Source organism: Labrus mixtus, chromosome 17, assembly GCF_963584025.1.
Source record: "Labrus mixtus chromosome 17, fLabMix1.1, whole genome shotgun sequence".
NCBI lineage: Eukaryota > Metazoa > Chordata > Actinopteri > Labriformes > Labridae > Labrus > Labrus mixtus.
This window is the reverse complement of record NC_083628.1, coordinates 11,266,412-11,283,351: the sequence shown is the minus strand read 5'-3', so window position 1 is coordinate 11,283,351 and position 16,940 is coordinate 11,266,412. Positions and strand designations below refer to the sequence as shown.

Genomic DNA, 16,940 nt, shown 5'->3' with positions numbered 1-16,940 from the left:
GCACATGGGGCGCGCACACCAGCCGCTAGTCCACCGTTGCCACATAATTTTATTATTTTTATATCAAAACAGTAAGCACTCACTGATCCCTTTAAGCTTTTCCAAATTTAACCAAATGTAAGGCTTTCCCTGGCTCAGAATTTCAATCCTCCAATTGAACTGTTTTTTTTTTTCATTTCAATGCAAGCCTCATGAGAGCATCAGAGAAAACATAGACTTTTAGAAGGACTCTGAAACAAAAGTCATCATTTGTTTTGCATGTACAAATTACCCAGTTGGTTTGTTTTTGCAGAGAAAAAAAGACCTTTGTAGATTATTTGACAAAGCCAACAACTCAGCTCATAAACCCTTCTGATGTCCTGTGCTCATCGAAGAGCATTTGAGAAACTCTGACTTCTAAAGTGAAACTGCTTTACTGATTATTTGTTAGTTAGTTAGTGTTTGGTTTAAGAGGAGCACGTCTGTGGTTCAATCGGCTCATGGTAAATACCGTCATGAACATGGATACATACTGTACTGTAGGATTAGGGTTATAGGTCCTAAAGAATGACCAATATAGTTTCTTAGCTAATTGCTTTAGTTGAATTCATGAAACATATGTAGGATGCAGAATCATCCTTGAATGCCCAAATATTCCATCCAATAATTTCTGTACGTTATGAAGAGATCACCTCTCACAGACTTACATAACTACTGTCATACATTTAGGTAGCAAATTGACAACATAAAAAATAAAGGAGGTAGGGTTGATAAAAACATACAAACACATATTCCCCCAAAAATGCATTCACAGTTTCATTTGATGGACGAGTTGCAAAGTCTCTCTGCAGGAAACACTTGACTCTGAGCCTCTCAATAAGGATATATTTCCTCTATTGGCTTTCCAGCATCACCACTTTTGTGCTATGTGTGCTTTTGGGGTGTGTAGGTGTGTGTTTATGTACATGTTTGTACCATTGAGAGAAAGTAAAGGCAGCAGAGCTCCAGCAGGGTTGTTTTTCAGCAGAATTCAGCCCCCAAAGGCACGGGAGCCATTACACACAAACAGCCCAGCACTGATTGGCTGCATTCAGCTGCTCTATTGGAAATTGAGTTCTTTCTGTCGCCCACAGGTACCAATCACTTCACATTTACCCTTTTCATCCCACTGTTATGCCTCACACATGTCTGCATGCTTGCACATGGACATGGCGGCAGCTGCTACTTCACTTTAACATGAATTTTAAGGCATGTGCGCTACATATTGTATTTTAAAAACAGCCGCATAGGTTCTGTTTTCCTGTCAAAACACAGGAATGTTGCAGAAACAGTACAAAAAGTCAATATAAAAAGAGTGTTGTAGTCTGAACAAAACTGAAAGATATGTTGAAAAACAACCTGAATCTCGGCCTGAACGCCTTTCATTTTGACCTTGTGTACTTTAGGAAGAAACACACACATCTGAGGATGTGTTTCATGGTTCTGATTATGACAAAGAAGAGGGCGGAGGTAGCAGTGGCTCTTGGCCTTTGTGTCAGAAGGTTTTGCGCTGAAAGCATCAACACAGAAAACAACCCACACATCACACATGCACCCACTCACAGCAAACCGTATCCACAGGCTATTTACTGCACAGATATTCATTCATTTATGCTCTTGTGCCCCCCACACACACACACACACATCACCACCAGAGCCCAGAATGTGGATGTGTGCGCAGCCTCTCGCTACCCACTCCATTGCTCTCTGATTTCCCCAGATTGACAGAAAAGGAGCACAGATAGAAACTGGCCTGGTCAATAGCACTGATAGTGTAGCCTGAAGAAATTGGATCATTCCCTCTCTGCGTCCTGCTCTCCTAACTCCTGTGTCTCTTATCCTGTCTCTAAGTCTTGGTTTCATGTTGGGGAGGACTTTCACGATGGTCTTGCGAAATGAGTTCAAAGGACGCAACAGACAAATAGAGAGAGTGAGGAAGAAACTGCTAATGTTTTTGTTCATTTAGTTTATTCGCTGCATCCATTACATCTTTATCCAGATGTTTGACAAACTTTTATAAGCACGAAGTTGCTCTTAACCTCATTTAAATACACAGGAGCTGCATTGTAGACTTTTTTGTGTGTAAAATAAGTGTTTGGCTCTTGAAATCAAGTCATAGTGTTGACAATAGGCTTGTGCAGAGGATTTAAATCAATTTTCTATTAGCATCAAGATTAACATACAGTGCGAATAAAAACAACTGTTGAGTCCCCATTGGTATTATACAGTACAAGTTGGGTTTTAATGTATTAACATATTTATTAAAAGAAAGTACAAAAAGATTCCTTTAATGTAAAAGAAAAACTGAACAGAAAAATGTTGGTTCAGCTTTATCTTAGTTAGGACAGTTGCACAGAGTCCAGATGTTTACAGCATCTACTTAATACAGACTTTAAAACAGTGATAATTAAAAAAGAAAAACTTTGAACTATATATTTATTTAAGTATTTGGATCATTTTTTAGGCAACATTTTCCTTCGGATCAGTGTCAAAAAGCCAAATCATATCATTCTCTATTTCCACAGAACACAATAACAGTCATCTTGAACATGTGTGTCATAAAAACAACTTCCTTAATCCTGTGCAATATGTGAATCATCTGCAATGTACTCAGCAATATGGGGCTCGAATCACTGATTGCCTTTTCTCAGTACAGTGTTCTTCTCAGCATGAAACAACTTATCTGCCGTCTCCACTGTGACTCAACCTGCGTGACACCTCACACAAGTATATGTTCTGTCCAAAAAGCCTATAATCCAACGTTGCATTACAGCGGCAACATGGAGTGCACATTTTCAAGAAGCATTTGACTCAAAAACCTCAGTATAAGTACATGACGACAGTCCATACAACTTTAAAGGAGGGTGTTGTAGTTTTCTAAGAAGCAGTTAATCATGTTATAAATGGAGAATGTTTTTTTTCATAGAATAGCAGTCAATTTGGACAATTAAAGATGAGCAAGTATGGGCTTGACTGAAAAAAACAAAGACGGCACCCTGTTGGAAACATATTTTCAAGTTGAACTAGAGGGCAGTAGGGAATAATTTTGTGTTAACATATGAACATGAGTTGTTATGAGACCAACAAGAAGCCAAACATTACCTGTACAAAATGATACTTAGCAGGAGGCGAGAATGAAAAAGTTCTTTGAAGATAGGCGATTCCCTGCAAATGGCCGCCTCCACAGTGATGACTTAGCTTCATTCACTCCTCCTGCTGTCATCTGAACACAGTGTTGAGAGCAGGTTATATTCTGTTGTGAGCAAAAGGAGCATTGATCTGAGCAAATGAGCATCAAATTAATTATGAGTAGAAACCACTAGCTAGAGTAATATACACTGGAGACAGCTTGTCACTCTCTCTCTGAGGTATGAGGTAGAGGATCAAACAGGAGTGCTCTTCATCTGGCCGGATAATCAGAGCACTTAGCCCCTACCCTCCTGCTTCAGGTCTCCCTCAATGACCAATGCCTCCTCCTCTGCCTGACTGGACTGATCGATAATGCTAGCTGGTGCTAACGCTAAAGAGCTAGGCTCGCTCACTTTAATGACCACATTAATAATGAATCATCGCCAATGAGGAGCCATGCTTCAGCCGGCTATTAATGGGACCTATTGTAGAGTCGTTTCTCTTCCGGCTAATGGCCACATAGACCGGTGTGAAGTAGCCCCTCAGTGCTGCTCCTGACAAGGGACACAATTTCTTTGCACATCTTGATTGCAACTTGAGTGCGATCTGTTTTGTTGTTAGCATTGTAATGCTATCCAGTGAGCTGCTAGCTGAGCAAACATGAGGTCACCGGATGAGGTCAGTATGCTCAGATCAGAGCCCTGATCTTCAGCTAGAGGGTGATCCCTCTGATGTGTTCAAGTGCAACACAATTCATATCTGCTTATTGTTTTTAATATTGTTTTTTTACTCTGCAAGTCTGTATGTTATGTTCCCACATCAATCTTTGACAATCTAATACTTACAGCACACATCACCTACGAAGAAACACATCGGCATGAAGTAGACACAAGACAACCACAGGCACACAAATGTATGTGAGCACACCCACAATCGGAAGCAAATTCGCACACGCGGCTGTTCGTCTGCCTGCTGGCGCACCGTGTAAATTTTACATGAGAGCTAAGCTTCTGTGTAGGATGTCACTGTGCTGTGTGTGTGTGTGTGTGTGTGTGTGTGTGTGTGTGTGTGTGTGTGCGTGTGTGCGTGTGTGCGTGCGTGTGTGCGTGTGTGTGTGTGTGCCAGAACAAGGAGGCAGTAAGAACGCACTGAACCTGAAGTAAAATGGCATGTTCGTTTTTTTTCACCACCCAGACTCTCTGCATTTTTTATTCAGCTAGAAATTCAGACACCCTTTGTATAAACTCACTTGAACTGCAGAACAGATTCTGAAAACCAAAACGCAAATGTTATTATACACAAAGGCAAAGTGGGACAAACTACTTTAGTCCCATGGGCAGAAATTGTTTGATTCTTTTTTGGGAAGATTCTTACAAGAGCTTTATTGATAAACCCCCCACAAATCTTTTTAGATTACATAAAAGGGTTCTCAGTAGGTCTCAAATTGTTCCGATTTATCTCGAGTTCAGCAGGTAGTGAATCACCATGTAATGATTAGATTTGAGGAAAAGATTAGGTTACTGATTGACTAAACAAGGGAGCAATGATGACTCATTTATTTGTGACCGTTTCAAGGCAGTACATGATAATGATGTCACATCAACAACACACTATATCTCTGAGAGAAGCGTAGCTTAAAATAAATAAATAAATGAATATGAATATTTACGAGATTCTTATCTTCTAAGATTTTTAATTGATTCATAACTTCCAAAAATCTATTTTTTATCTATTTAAGGAAGAAATTCAACCTAATTGGAGTAGATCCTGAAGCATGAATCCAGAATCATTTCAAATGGAAAATAGATTCTCAATTGAACTGTGAACCCAAGAATCGAAATTGAGTCGCAAGACACTGAAAAGATTCCAATCTCTAATGAAAACGCTTTTTTTTCTCTCTCTTCATAAAGCTTTATTCAAAGCCTGTCTTATCTTTAACAATCGCTTATTTATTTTAGCAGAAGTATATTTCTACAGTTAGCATAAAACACAGCTAAAACTAATACAACAATAACAAGGATGACTGAGGTGACCTTAAATCTAATGTTAGACAGTCTAACAGTCTGAGAACACCTGTATCAAACAAAGTTAATTTCATTAGCTTCAGCCCTGTTGCTCATAAATTGAAAATGCTATGCTAGCTCTAGTCTTGTACAACTGACAGCCTTCAGAGATCATACCTGCTGAAGACAGAGACATTTGTGGATAATATTATTAGCAGGTGAACGTTTCTGATGAATATTGATTAAATGTTTTTTGCACAATGTGAGCCTTTTAATTTGTGTTAGCTAGCTAGTGATTAGCTTCAGTAGCTGTGCGTTCATAATGTAGTTGTCTTTAGTGTCCTTCTTCTACCTTCTTCTTTTCTGACAACTTGCCTACACAAAGGAATAGTTAAAGGAATAGTTTGCTGGCTAATTTTCAGTACGTAAGGGAAAGATAGGTGTAATTAGCTAAGTTACTATAACTGTAAACCTACATGTGGATTGTGGATAAGCTTAAAGTTGGTTCTGGTGTGTTGTTCTTTTGGCCTTTTTTTTTTTTTTTTTTTTTTACCATTTTTCAAATTTTAGTCCAAAACCTTTAATTTGTGTCTGGTAAAGAGACACAATTCTCATCCTGTGCACTAAGTAGGCTACAGAGTGTTGTTGATGTGGCGAAGCAACAATAAGATGTCAAAATCCCACTTCATATAAAGGCACGATTCAGAGCAAATGAAATGACTCACAGCTTTTTGACTCATTTGGATAGTCATGTGGGAAGAAATGTCAAAACCCTGAAACATTTGATGAGTATTATTGGGAGTCTATATATCTTTGCATGTAACAATCAGTACAGAAATCTCTAAGTTTTATGTCATTCTGTCAGCCAAGAAAGAAAACTGCTACGGCGCAAGTCAGAAACAAAAATGGAAAATCAAAGAGTGGGTGAAAACCTTGAAAAAGTCTGCGATACTGGTTTGTAATTTCAATGACAGGATCTGGAACTTATGTTTGTTTGTTGGTTTGTTTGCTTATTAAGATCATCATTAGCCTCTGTGTTAAACAGTAGCTACTCTTCCTGGGTCTCAATATCTTGACAAGATTTCACTAGTTAGATTTCTGTTCTTCCCAGAGGTGGTGCTACAGGCTGGTGATGGTGTTGTAATGGTTTAGGAAATGTTTCCTAGTCTCACAAAAGTCTGTTTGGTAGCAACAGGGCAATTTGGATGTTTACAGTCCACATTCACATCATAGCTGTGCCGGAACATGAGCATGACAGAGCATGAGCATGAAATTAAAGTGGGTCGAAGAGTCACGTAATAAAACACAACTTTCAGGGTTTCAGGGAATATGCACAACATTTGTTTCAGAAGTGTTGCAGGAATATTGTTTTGAGGAGCTTTTTTTAAGAAATAATTCCATGTATATTAACCTTTTTCTTGTTTTAGGCCTTGAGGGCCCACAGAACTATAAGAACTGGCTTAAAATATATAGGAGATCATCATTTTGTAATGTCATGATTAAACATTTGTCCTTACTAATATCCTGTTTAATCAAAAGGATTGAACTAGACAGCGGCATGAAATTGCATTGGAAGAATCCGTATCTTCAATGAATGCTTCTGCACCCCATAAAACATACATATATGCATGTACCCAATTCATAGCCTCTCATACATACACATATAGCTGGGCGCGCACATACTTTTGGAGCAGCGTAATCTGCTCTAGAGGGGCAGCTGTGGGTAGAGGCATTTGTTTTGGGGGACGATTTTGTTTGTTTGGGTCCTGGCACCCAGATGAGCAGTAATCAGAGGAGTTAGCAAACAGGATTGTGTTAGCCATGACGCCGAGAATCCTCCCCCACAGGGCCCGGGCCCAAACAGCTCAAAGATTTGGATGTAGAATTGGTGCCAAAGTAACACACACACATGTACACACACATGTACACACACATGTGCCCTCACAAACACACACAGTGTCTAAGCATTGGATGTGACTGATGTAAATTGTATTGATTTTTTTTTTAATATGATCTAATATTGACGATCTCTCCCAGGTGAGACAATCTGCTAATATATTCTGTTTTTCTCCTTCACTTTCCCTTTTTCCTTTCATACATTTCTCCCCCGTTTTTCATCTTTTCCATCCCCTCTACTTCCTTTTTTTCCACTCTTTCTCTCTTTCTCCCTCCCTTTTTGTGTCTTTTTCCTACAGGTCTGGTGGTGCGAGAGGCCAGCATAGAGATCACCCGGCAGCAGGTGGAAGAGCTGTTTGGCCCTGAGGACTTCTGGTGTCAGTGTGTGGCCTGGAGCTCCGCTGGGACCACCAAGAGCCGCAAAGCCCACGTTCGCATCGCCTGTGAGTATCCTCTCTCTGCAAATCCTCCCATTACTCACTCGCTCTTTATCTCTCTCTGTAATCTTTGTATTCATCTCTAAACAAAAACCTCTCAACTGCTGAGGAACTGGGTCTCTAGGACTGACTTGTTTGTCATGACAGATTTATAGATTCTTGAGAGATAGAAGCAGCGAAGAAAAATGTTTAGCTAACGTGGGACTCAAGTGTCCCTTTGAACTCGAGTTGGTAAAAAGCCTGCAGAATGAGGATAAACCTGCAGGAACAGAGGGATGCAAAAGTGTATACACACTAGAGAGGCCACAGCACATGTTTATGCCAGCGTTCCCTGTTTTTTTTTTTTTTCCTGTAGGTGGTCCTCATTTGTTCACTGCCTGTGTGTATGTCCGCCTACTGAAAAGCACAACACACTTGTTTCCAAGTAATGAGAAACATTCTGCCGCTTCAAAAGTTTGGGCTCATTTTAAACTGTTCCCAAACGGATGTGCCAATCAAAACTGGGAAAAACATAATGAAACCCCAGAGAAAAGGATGAGAGAAGTAAGAGTATGGCTGTGAAATCAAGGCTTCTGCGTCACATTGCATAACACAACTGCTTATACTTGTTGTCAAAATTCCACCTGAAGGGACTTCTTTAATAGTAACGTCAGACTTTCAACTCCTGACAGAGTCATTTAAAGGCGCTGTGAGTGACATTTCCCCGCCACTACACTATTTTTGCTTTGTGGCAAACAGACAAAAGGCAAAAAAAAAAAAAAAAATGCAACACCCACTTGCATCAAATATATTATCACTGCTGGATACGATTGGGAAAGGAATGTCACCATCACTTCATGTTTGCAGCTCAGTGCCACTGTCAGAATGATTTCATCTCCTCTGTACAGTAGCAGAGTATGTGGCCATTTCCACCTGATCTAGTCACTTTAAAAGCACTTAGCAATCATATACCTTCCACCTCAGTTTATATTTCACCTCGCTCTAATATCTGTCTCTGCATCCGTCTCTTTTTTGAACAGCTCCCTCCTGTTCCTTGTACTGTTCCTCTTTGATTCCACTGGATTTCAAACACCACCAGCTCCTCTCATTACTTCTCTTCTTACACTAGCCCAGTGAATCAGAATCATTCCTCTCGGTCTCCCGTCGAGCCCCCAATCCCGCTGCTCCACCTCCTATAATCGCCCATGATGAGCAGCCTCCCAGCGCTAACCCATCCCTCAAATCACAATGGACCCCCTCTTCCCCTCCCATTAGCTTCTGCTGAATGAATTAGCCCCTCTGCAGGGCTTTCTCTCTCTCTCTCTCTCCAGGCAGGAGCCAGACTCTAGATCCCGTTAGGCTAATGGAAAACTGGGCTTGTTTTTCCTCTACTCTCCCATCATCTAAACACACACAGTTTATTTAGTTGGTGAGTCATAGCCAGCACTGGTGAGTTAAAAGGGTTGCCGTGTTGTGTTGAAGAAGTGGCTTTCAGACACGCAAAAACAGGCTGAGAGTATTGTCAGAGTTGTATAGATGCAAGCAAGCATTCCTTGTGATTGCCTCTTCCGCTTCTTGTGACCTTAAAAAAAGCATTTTGATTGCCTTTTATTTTAGAGGAGCAGCGATGGCTTGCAAAAGAGAGGCAGTAAAAGTTTGTGCACAGAAGCAAATTAAATAAATGAATCAAAACAACTGAATTGCCTTTTACAAGGTTGTCAGGGGGTAATATTTATGGTGAAAGCTGAAAATTGATTTTCTTGTTTGTTTGCAGACTTGTCATTTTGCAAATACAAGATATTAAGTAGAAAAGTCCTTCCTTTTATTACGAGTGACTTTATGAACGATTGAACCCAAACTCGACTCACCAATCCTAATCTAAAGGGATGTTGTAATTTTGTTGTACTACCTAATGATTTACTCAGCAAGGAAGAAATTGTTCTTGAGGTGTAACACTGGTGTACTTTGGCATGACAAGTAGCCAAACTCACCCACTTTAGGTAATTGTAGTCATATGTGTATCTTCATGAGGGCGAGCGAGGCTGGAAGTGTTTGTCTGCCAAGGAGGGAATGGTGTGACTCCCACAGGAATGTCGACTCAGCTGCTCCCACACCCTTCAGCGTCCCACAGTGTAACGTTCAGGGGTTACGAGGAACAAGGAAAGGAGAGACTCAAGAGGGGCAGCATAATTTAAACCCGCAGCCAGTAAAAAATACAGTGCAGAATAATCACTCACATGCTACTTACTGCGTGTCATCGAGAGTTATGCTGAAGGTTTGCAAATCACGATGGAAAAAACAATACAAGCAGTGGGTGTTTAATTTTAGTTTAACAAGCTGTAGCTAAGTTCTACAACAAGTTTGAGTAATAAAGGGATAAATATTTCAAAATAAATCACAAACGCCGGCCTATACCATTCTTTTTAGCAGGATTATATAGGGGATTGTGTGATTTTGATGTTCTTCACTACAGTTGATTCAGTTGGTTATAGGAGTGGGAAAATGAATAAATATCTGTTACTCTTACTCAGGGGTGTGTAAAGAGAGCTGGTTGGTTTGGCCCCCTTGAAATCAGATTGGCTGTCCCTGGTACCACCTAAAATCCTAAACTATGAATGGCTATTTGCCTTATTAAGGCGGGACTGGAGATTTGGGCTGTGTCGCCGGCTGCCCATAGCTTTCTTCACATTTTAATGTAGCACATTAACTTATTTCAGTTTTTTAATTTTGACTTCGGACATAGAGTACATTGTTTTTATAACGTAAAGATTTAGAACTAGAAATTGTATATGCTGCCTCTCTGTAGAGTTACTTTTTCAGGTTAATAAATTAAGCAGGAGTATAACTTCTGTATAATATTTCAATGTTAGCAGTCAAATAATAAGTGGAGACAGAGACGGTAAATAAAAGCTAATAATTAGTGTGTGTGCACTCATACTTCTTGCCACCCATGCACAAGTCAGTGGGAGACCCCATTTTAAAAAAAAAAAGTCTGGAGACCCCTTGCTACTATTGCAGTGTCCCCCAATGGAAGTACCTGCTATCTACCCTAACAGGGAAAGTACCACTAAGAAGTGAATGGAAATAAGTGGCTGAACATTATGGTCCTTTCTTAAAACTGCAGTCAGAAAAGTGTACAGTATGTTTAGCAGCCATTACAGTAACCAATGAAGACTTACATGGACTCTAGTGGCCCTTTAGTTTAGGCCCTGTAGCTTCAACCTTTATTCACATGGACGTATAATGAGTGTCACTTATCAAACCCATTGTGTCCACTAAAAGTCATTTTTGATTTTTGAAACGAGATTCATTTTACAGGCATGGTAATAATGAAACAGGATTAGGGATCATTTAACAGGTGACTACGCCTGTTTTGTCGCTTTATGCTGCTAAATCATGCTTTGATGTAATTTTAGTTCTAGTCTATTGTAGTGCTTTTTTGTAAATGTGTAAAGACATTGGCTCTCAGATGGAAGTATTCCTGCTAAAATACAGGTTAAATAAAAAATCTGGTTTAATAATTGAATATGACTTAACATCATGTTAAACATCATGAAGTCTGTCACAGTGTAGGAGAAGGAGTGATTCTCCTCTTCATCTGTCATAAAGGGAAACTTTTTTTCTTCTTCTGATGTAATTTGAACTGAGATCTAAACTCACATCATAGTTTTGACATCAGAGCCACAATAACACAACTCTTTACATCTTCAAACACCCGGCTCCTGACTTTGAAACGTGTTTTGCTACCTTTCTTTCCTCTCCGTCTTGAGAGAAGCTATTTGTCCTCGGATCAAACTCCACAAAGCTGCGTATTCCCCTCCAGTCATTCTCCCTTTTTTAATTTCATACCAGACATTTACGGGAATTGCTTTCAATTCAACATTAAACCATTCAGCTTTTCATAATACAGAGAAATTTGCAGAGTTCAGCCAGATCCTCCCCTGAAGACACGCACATGCTCAGGTTGAATTGGGACACAGGCTCTTAGAGAATCTGTTATTTTAAGCTTCGTTTTTCCACTTAAAGAATGAACCTTAAAATGACTATAGGTATTCTTTAGGGCTTGTGGGTGTAGCCTCATCATGTATTCTGTAATAGGAACATGATTGAGTTTCTCCTGGAGGGGCTGAACTGTTAGCTGCGCTCTGTAACACATACTTACTCTGTTTAAGTCGTTTCCTCATGTTGTAGCAAGTGAGCAAAAATAAAGCAAGTAAAGAATCTCTTAAAAGAACTCCTATCTTAATCTGATGTTAGTGATAACTCGCTGGTGATGATGCCTATTCATACACAAACTGTAGTCTGCCTAAACATCAAAGAGCAGTAAGTTACCTCAGATGTGTGTGTTATTGCTTATAAAACCATTACAATTAATATTATGACTATGATATACATATACATTATATACAGCATCCATAAGAAGAAGAAGATGGCATGTCCTTTACGCTCAGTGCATCATATAACTTCTGTCATTCCTTGGTTTGTTTCCATAGAAACGGTACGTTGTAATCAGAAAAGGTCCAGATTAAATATGGTGTTATCAGTAAGTGTTTACAAAAGACATAAAGTATGGATGTATTACAAATACTTTTTCTGAATATTGCAGCCTAACTGCATTTTTCAGAGTTGATGAATGAAATTAAATAGTGTTTTTCTCACACAGTCCCATTGGTTAGTTCAATATTGTCAGCACTGATTTAAATACAACTTCACTTTTCAGTCGCTGCCTTTCCATCAGGGCTGGCTCGATGTAACCCTGGTGTAGTTTCTTTGTCTTCTTTTTAGATTACAGACTGCAGGAAGGAGCTTGAGTGTGTGCTCATGTCCTTATACATCATATTACTTATTGCAAAGTCTGAAAATAAAACTCTGATTTGTGTAGAATTGTTGTACGTGGAAAAACATGTTATTTTAGAGCATGCTGTGGTGAATGTGGTTACTGCTTCAGATTAGATTTGTCAGCGAAAAGGCAAGAGTGTACTTGGCAGGAATCTTGCAATGACTATGGAAACATTGTGAACAAAGTTTGGAGGTTTGATTGTAGATTTGATGCTTCGCTTAACTCCGAAAGCTCCAAGTAGAACAATTTACTCCCCTATAAGTTCTCTTCAGTCTTTCCTCTCCTCTTGTTGTGTATGAACCTCCCTCCCTCGCTCGTGTGTGTGTGTGTGTGTGTGTGTGTGTGAATGCAGCAGGTGATGATATATGTCTAATGGGCTTTGGGGTTCCAGTGTAGCATGACACCCTCAGTAATCCTGCCCTGTCAGCTCCACCATCCCTGCCCTGCTCCATCAGGGCTCCCACACCACAAAAATATTGGTTTTTCATTGAAGGGCGTGTGATCCCCTTCTCCCTGACTATCTTTCCATCTTCTCCAGTCATTTATCTGTGTGCTGACGGTAAAGGGAGATAGAAAAGAAAGCATTAATCTCTGTTGCTGTTTGTTTTTCACAGAGGTAATTATTATCGATAGGTTACCCTGCATTTTCTTTCTTTCGATGATAAAACCAGCCGTCTCATCTACCAGATATTGATCAAATGTGTGCTTCTGTCTGTTTGTTGTAGACTTGAGGAAAACCTTTGACCAGGAACCTCTTGGAAAGGAAGTGTCCCTCGAACAGGAGGTGCTGCTGCAATGTCGCCCACCTGAAGGCATCCCAGCGGCCGAGGTAAGCTCCGAATTACTTTTACCTGAGCAAGTTTTGAGCATAATTAGCATGTTTGTTTGAAAAGATAAGGGCCAGTATTCATTTTTTACGGTCTAGAGAATAACAGACAGATGTGATCAGACGTATTAAGTCAAGCAAATTATACCTCAAATCCCCTGAACTTGAAAAGAAGTTCATGTTAATTTGTTTTTGTGGTTTATTTCTAATTAAATATCACCATCATTTCTGAGCAATCATTTGCCCCATACATATTTTGATGTTCTTTATTTAAACAGACAGGGCAGCCATCAACAGTCGGATAAAAAAAAAAAATTCTGAGAAAAATACAGACCCATTTGCAAAAAGGCAGTAGCATTAAATAGAGAATCAAGATCTCTCCTATGTTTTAAGTAATTGTGTTAATGTTTAGTCACAAGGGGCATTTTTGCCTCCTTTGGATGGAACAGCTGAAGAAAGACAGGAAGTACTGAGGAGAGGGGGGGACGACATGCAGCAAAGGGCCGAGGTTGGATTCAAACCCCAGTCTGCTGCGACGAGGACTATAGCCTCTGTATATGTAGTCCATGCTCTAACCACCGAGTTTAACCGGCACCCACAAGCTTAGCTTTCTAATTAGTTTTTGTTTTAACTATTCACCAGTTGTCTAAAACGTCTACGCCCTGCATAGTTGTATAGGAAGCATTGTTTTCATTGTTAGCATAATTTTAGGTATTGGTTCCGTCCCTTCATGCCACCTTAAAAAAGTTCAAACTTAGTGATTGCAGGATGTGCCACAGTTTTGAATTTCAAAAGTTGCAATGCAATAAGACTGAATAAATCTGACAGTGCGGCGTATAGATAAGGACATTTTCCCCTCCACAGCCTGCACTTTGGGGTTTTCCTTAACATCAGCCAGTAACTGCAGTTTGTTCAGAGAAAAAAAAAAATAGTAATTATCTACAGAGGGGAAAAAGAATACAAGCAGCAGTTGTGTCCCTGTTATACCTTAGCTCAGCCTGTATCTCCTCCCTGCTCCACTTCCTCCCTGCCCTGCAGTCGAACGCTGTTAGAGCTGCGTTTGAAAAGGCTCAGTTGAGATTGCAGGAACATAAATAGAGGATGAAAGAGTGGTTTGACGGTGGGGTGGGAGGGGGAGGCTTTAGTGTTTTTTTTTATTTTTTTAGTTTGGGGTGTAGGGACTGAACTGTGTAAAGGCTTGTGATTGACCTGGAAAAGCTGAGTTAAGTGAGTGGAACTGCACAGCATTTATCCCCGCTGAAAGTGCTGACAGGCTAAATGGACGAAAAAGTTTGGGACCGGCTCTCGACAGACTCTCCACACACAATCCCGGCTTTAGTGTAACAGCTGTATAGTGTTTGTGATTTTGCCTGTCTGTGTGAGATCTCTCTGTCGGCCCTCGATGGGCTCAGTGCAGCGATTAAAGGCTCTGCCGGAGTCCAGTCGTGATATGAGATATGAAGTTGCTGTGGCAATCTAGATGTAAGGAAGGGTTAACAGGAGGCTTGTCCACATTTATGTTGTTTGCAGGAATAGGTAATGTTTGTTTGGTTGGTTTGTTCAAGTAGAATTAAAGATGTTGGCCTGGTAACCTGTAAACCATTTTGAAAGTACACTGGGTTAACTACACTAATTTGAATGTTTTTATTATTTCACAAAATGAACATCAGCTACATTGAGGGACACTCAAAACTAGGGTCAAGTTGCCTGCCCTGGCTGTTGACAAGCAGCGCCTCTGGATTTAGACCATTTACTCCTTAGAATAAATGTAACGAGGTCACCAATCAATTTAGGAGTAGCATCATTTTCCTGTTGTTCCATACAATTGTACTTGGTTTTGCGATCAGTGAAGTCACCCCCTGCTGGTCATTAAAGGAACGCAGGGTTAAGGCACCTCCTGCGTCTAAAACCAGGAGACATTTTCACATTGTTTGTACAATCTAAAGATGCACTTCACCTCTTCCCGTATTCCCAAATTCACCAGTTGCTGTATTCTGACTAAGAACAGTGATTATTTTGTCTCTTTACTTTTTCTGCTAAATAGAATTTGTGTTGACTGTGGCACTTTTTCAGCGCCTTTAATTAGGCACACTTACCTCATGGCCAAAAGAGAAAGACAACAGTTCCACTCCACAAGTTGTTTTTCCTCTTTTTTCCAAACTCAAACACAGCTGCCTCAGTGGGAAAAGGGACCAAACTGAGTGTTGCTTTTTCATCTGTGTTTGTCAGGCCTTTTCTCACAGAAGCCCGTCAGAGAAAAGCCTCGGAAAAAGCAGATGGGCTTAGTCTGTGGTTACATATGAAATATGTAGCAGCCGTTATGAAGGAAAGATCTGTCATATATCACCCACTCTTAGACTGAAAAAAAAAAAATAGAGTACGAGAGGATGAGAGAGGCTGAAGGCTGAGGGAGAGGAGCTGTTGAGGTTTTTCAGGGTTGAATCCAGTGGGTTGCTGTCAGGCCTCCAGTGGGCTGTCAGTTCGCTCTGTGGTTCCTTTACAGGCTTTTGCCTGGCAAGGGAGAGGCTGGCAGGATTGTGGCAGACTGTGGTTGAGCCATAAACTCCCATACTCTAACAACACTTTTGTTAAATCATGGGGACTGTATGTGACGGATGCTACGTCTTTCATGTTGAAGACAAGACGCATATTATGCTCTATGTCTATATCCATGCACTTACACATGGGTGTACATCATTAAATGTCACCAGCAACTCAACTGAGCACTTTAAATAGTGTTTTTATTCATTCTATACAGTGAATAGTGTGATCATTGCTCACCAGCTGGCAGACAAATGATTACTTTTATATTACTCCAATAAAACACATATCCTCAACTTGCCACCAATGAAAGTCTAGGGAGGTTTCTGCATCTTTTTAGTGTCATGGTTGTTGGTAGAAACAAATATGGTTAAAATAGATTAAAAGCTGGTTTGTATTTATGAGGTTTAAATCTATTTGTGTTAGGCACCTTTTTACACAAAACAAAACCTCAGAAAAGAGAAAGATGCTTTGTACCAGCTTTAGCTACTTATCTACATCATTTCCCCCTGTAGTCCCTGAACACACTGATAAAAACAGAGCTAAATCTATCCACTAGACAACCCTCTGATAAAATATATGCATCGGTATGAGCACACCCACAGACAGATTTTAACATCTTATAAGAATAAACACAAAACAGTGTATACTTATCAAAACAATACATATGAATCAACATTTGTGACACTTTGGATTTTGTTTGATTTCAGTTTTAGGTACATCATTTATTGTCAAGGTTAGCCATAAAGCTAATAGCTATAAATAGGTAAGGAAAGCAAAACAAGATCAGCGCACCAAGATGCTCCAGTTTGAAGGATTAATTAAGCGACGTCTCGAGCCAACATGCTCTTCATCAGACAGGTTAGCTATACTGTCAAAACTTTGATGGTGTTTTTTTGACGATGAGCTCCCGAAGTATCTCAAAGGAACAGAATCAAAGTAAGTCGGTCACAATTAGTTTTGATCTCAGATTACAAAGTGGAACTGTGCTATTTGATGTTTTTCAGTATCAGCTTGTCCTCCCTCTTTGTCTTCCCAGATTTCAGACAATGAACATCACAGATTTTCACGATGGTTTACCACACTAATGACATTGTGTGAATCTATTTAAGTGGTTCAAAGCCTTTGTTGACTTTGTGCGGGGGCTGTTGCCATGAAAACTGAAAATATAATCAGGATTGCTCGAGTGTTGATGCAGCAGTTTTTTTTTTTTCATCACAGAATATGAAATGCTATCTACCAGAGAAGTCTGCGGTTTTTATATTTGGAGT

General features: G+C 40.0%; 1 protein-coding gene across 3 annotated transcripts in view; it reads left to right on the top strand.

Moving 5' to 3' along the window:
* Nucleotides 1-16,940, top strand: part of unc5cb (unc-5 netrin receptor Cb) — a 118,116-nt gene that overhangs the window by 66,679 nt on the left and 34,497 nt on the right. For all 3 annotated transcript variants that reach the window (XM_061060996.1, XM_061060995.1, XM_061060997.1), the window contains exons 3-4: nt 7,346-7,489; nt 13,028-13,131. In XM_061060996.1, the coding sequence (XP_060916979.1) occupies nt 7,346-7,489; nt 13,028-13,131 (248 nt within the window). The remainder of the gene's footprint in view (nt 1-7,345; nt 7,490-13,027; nt 13,132-16,940) is intronic.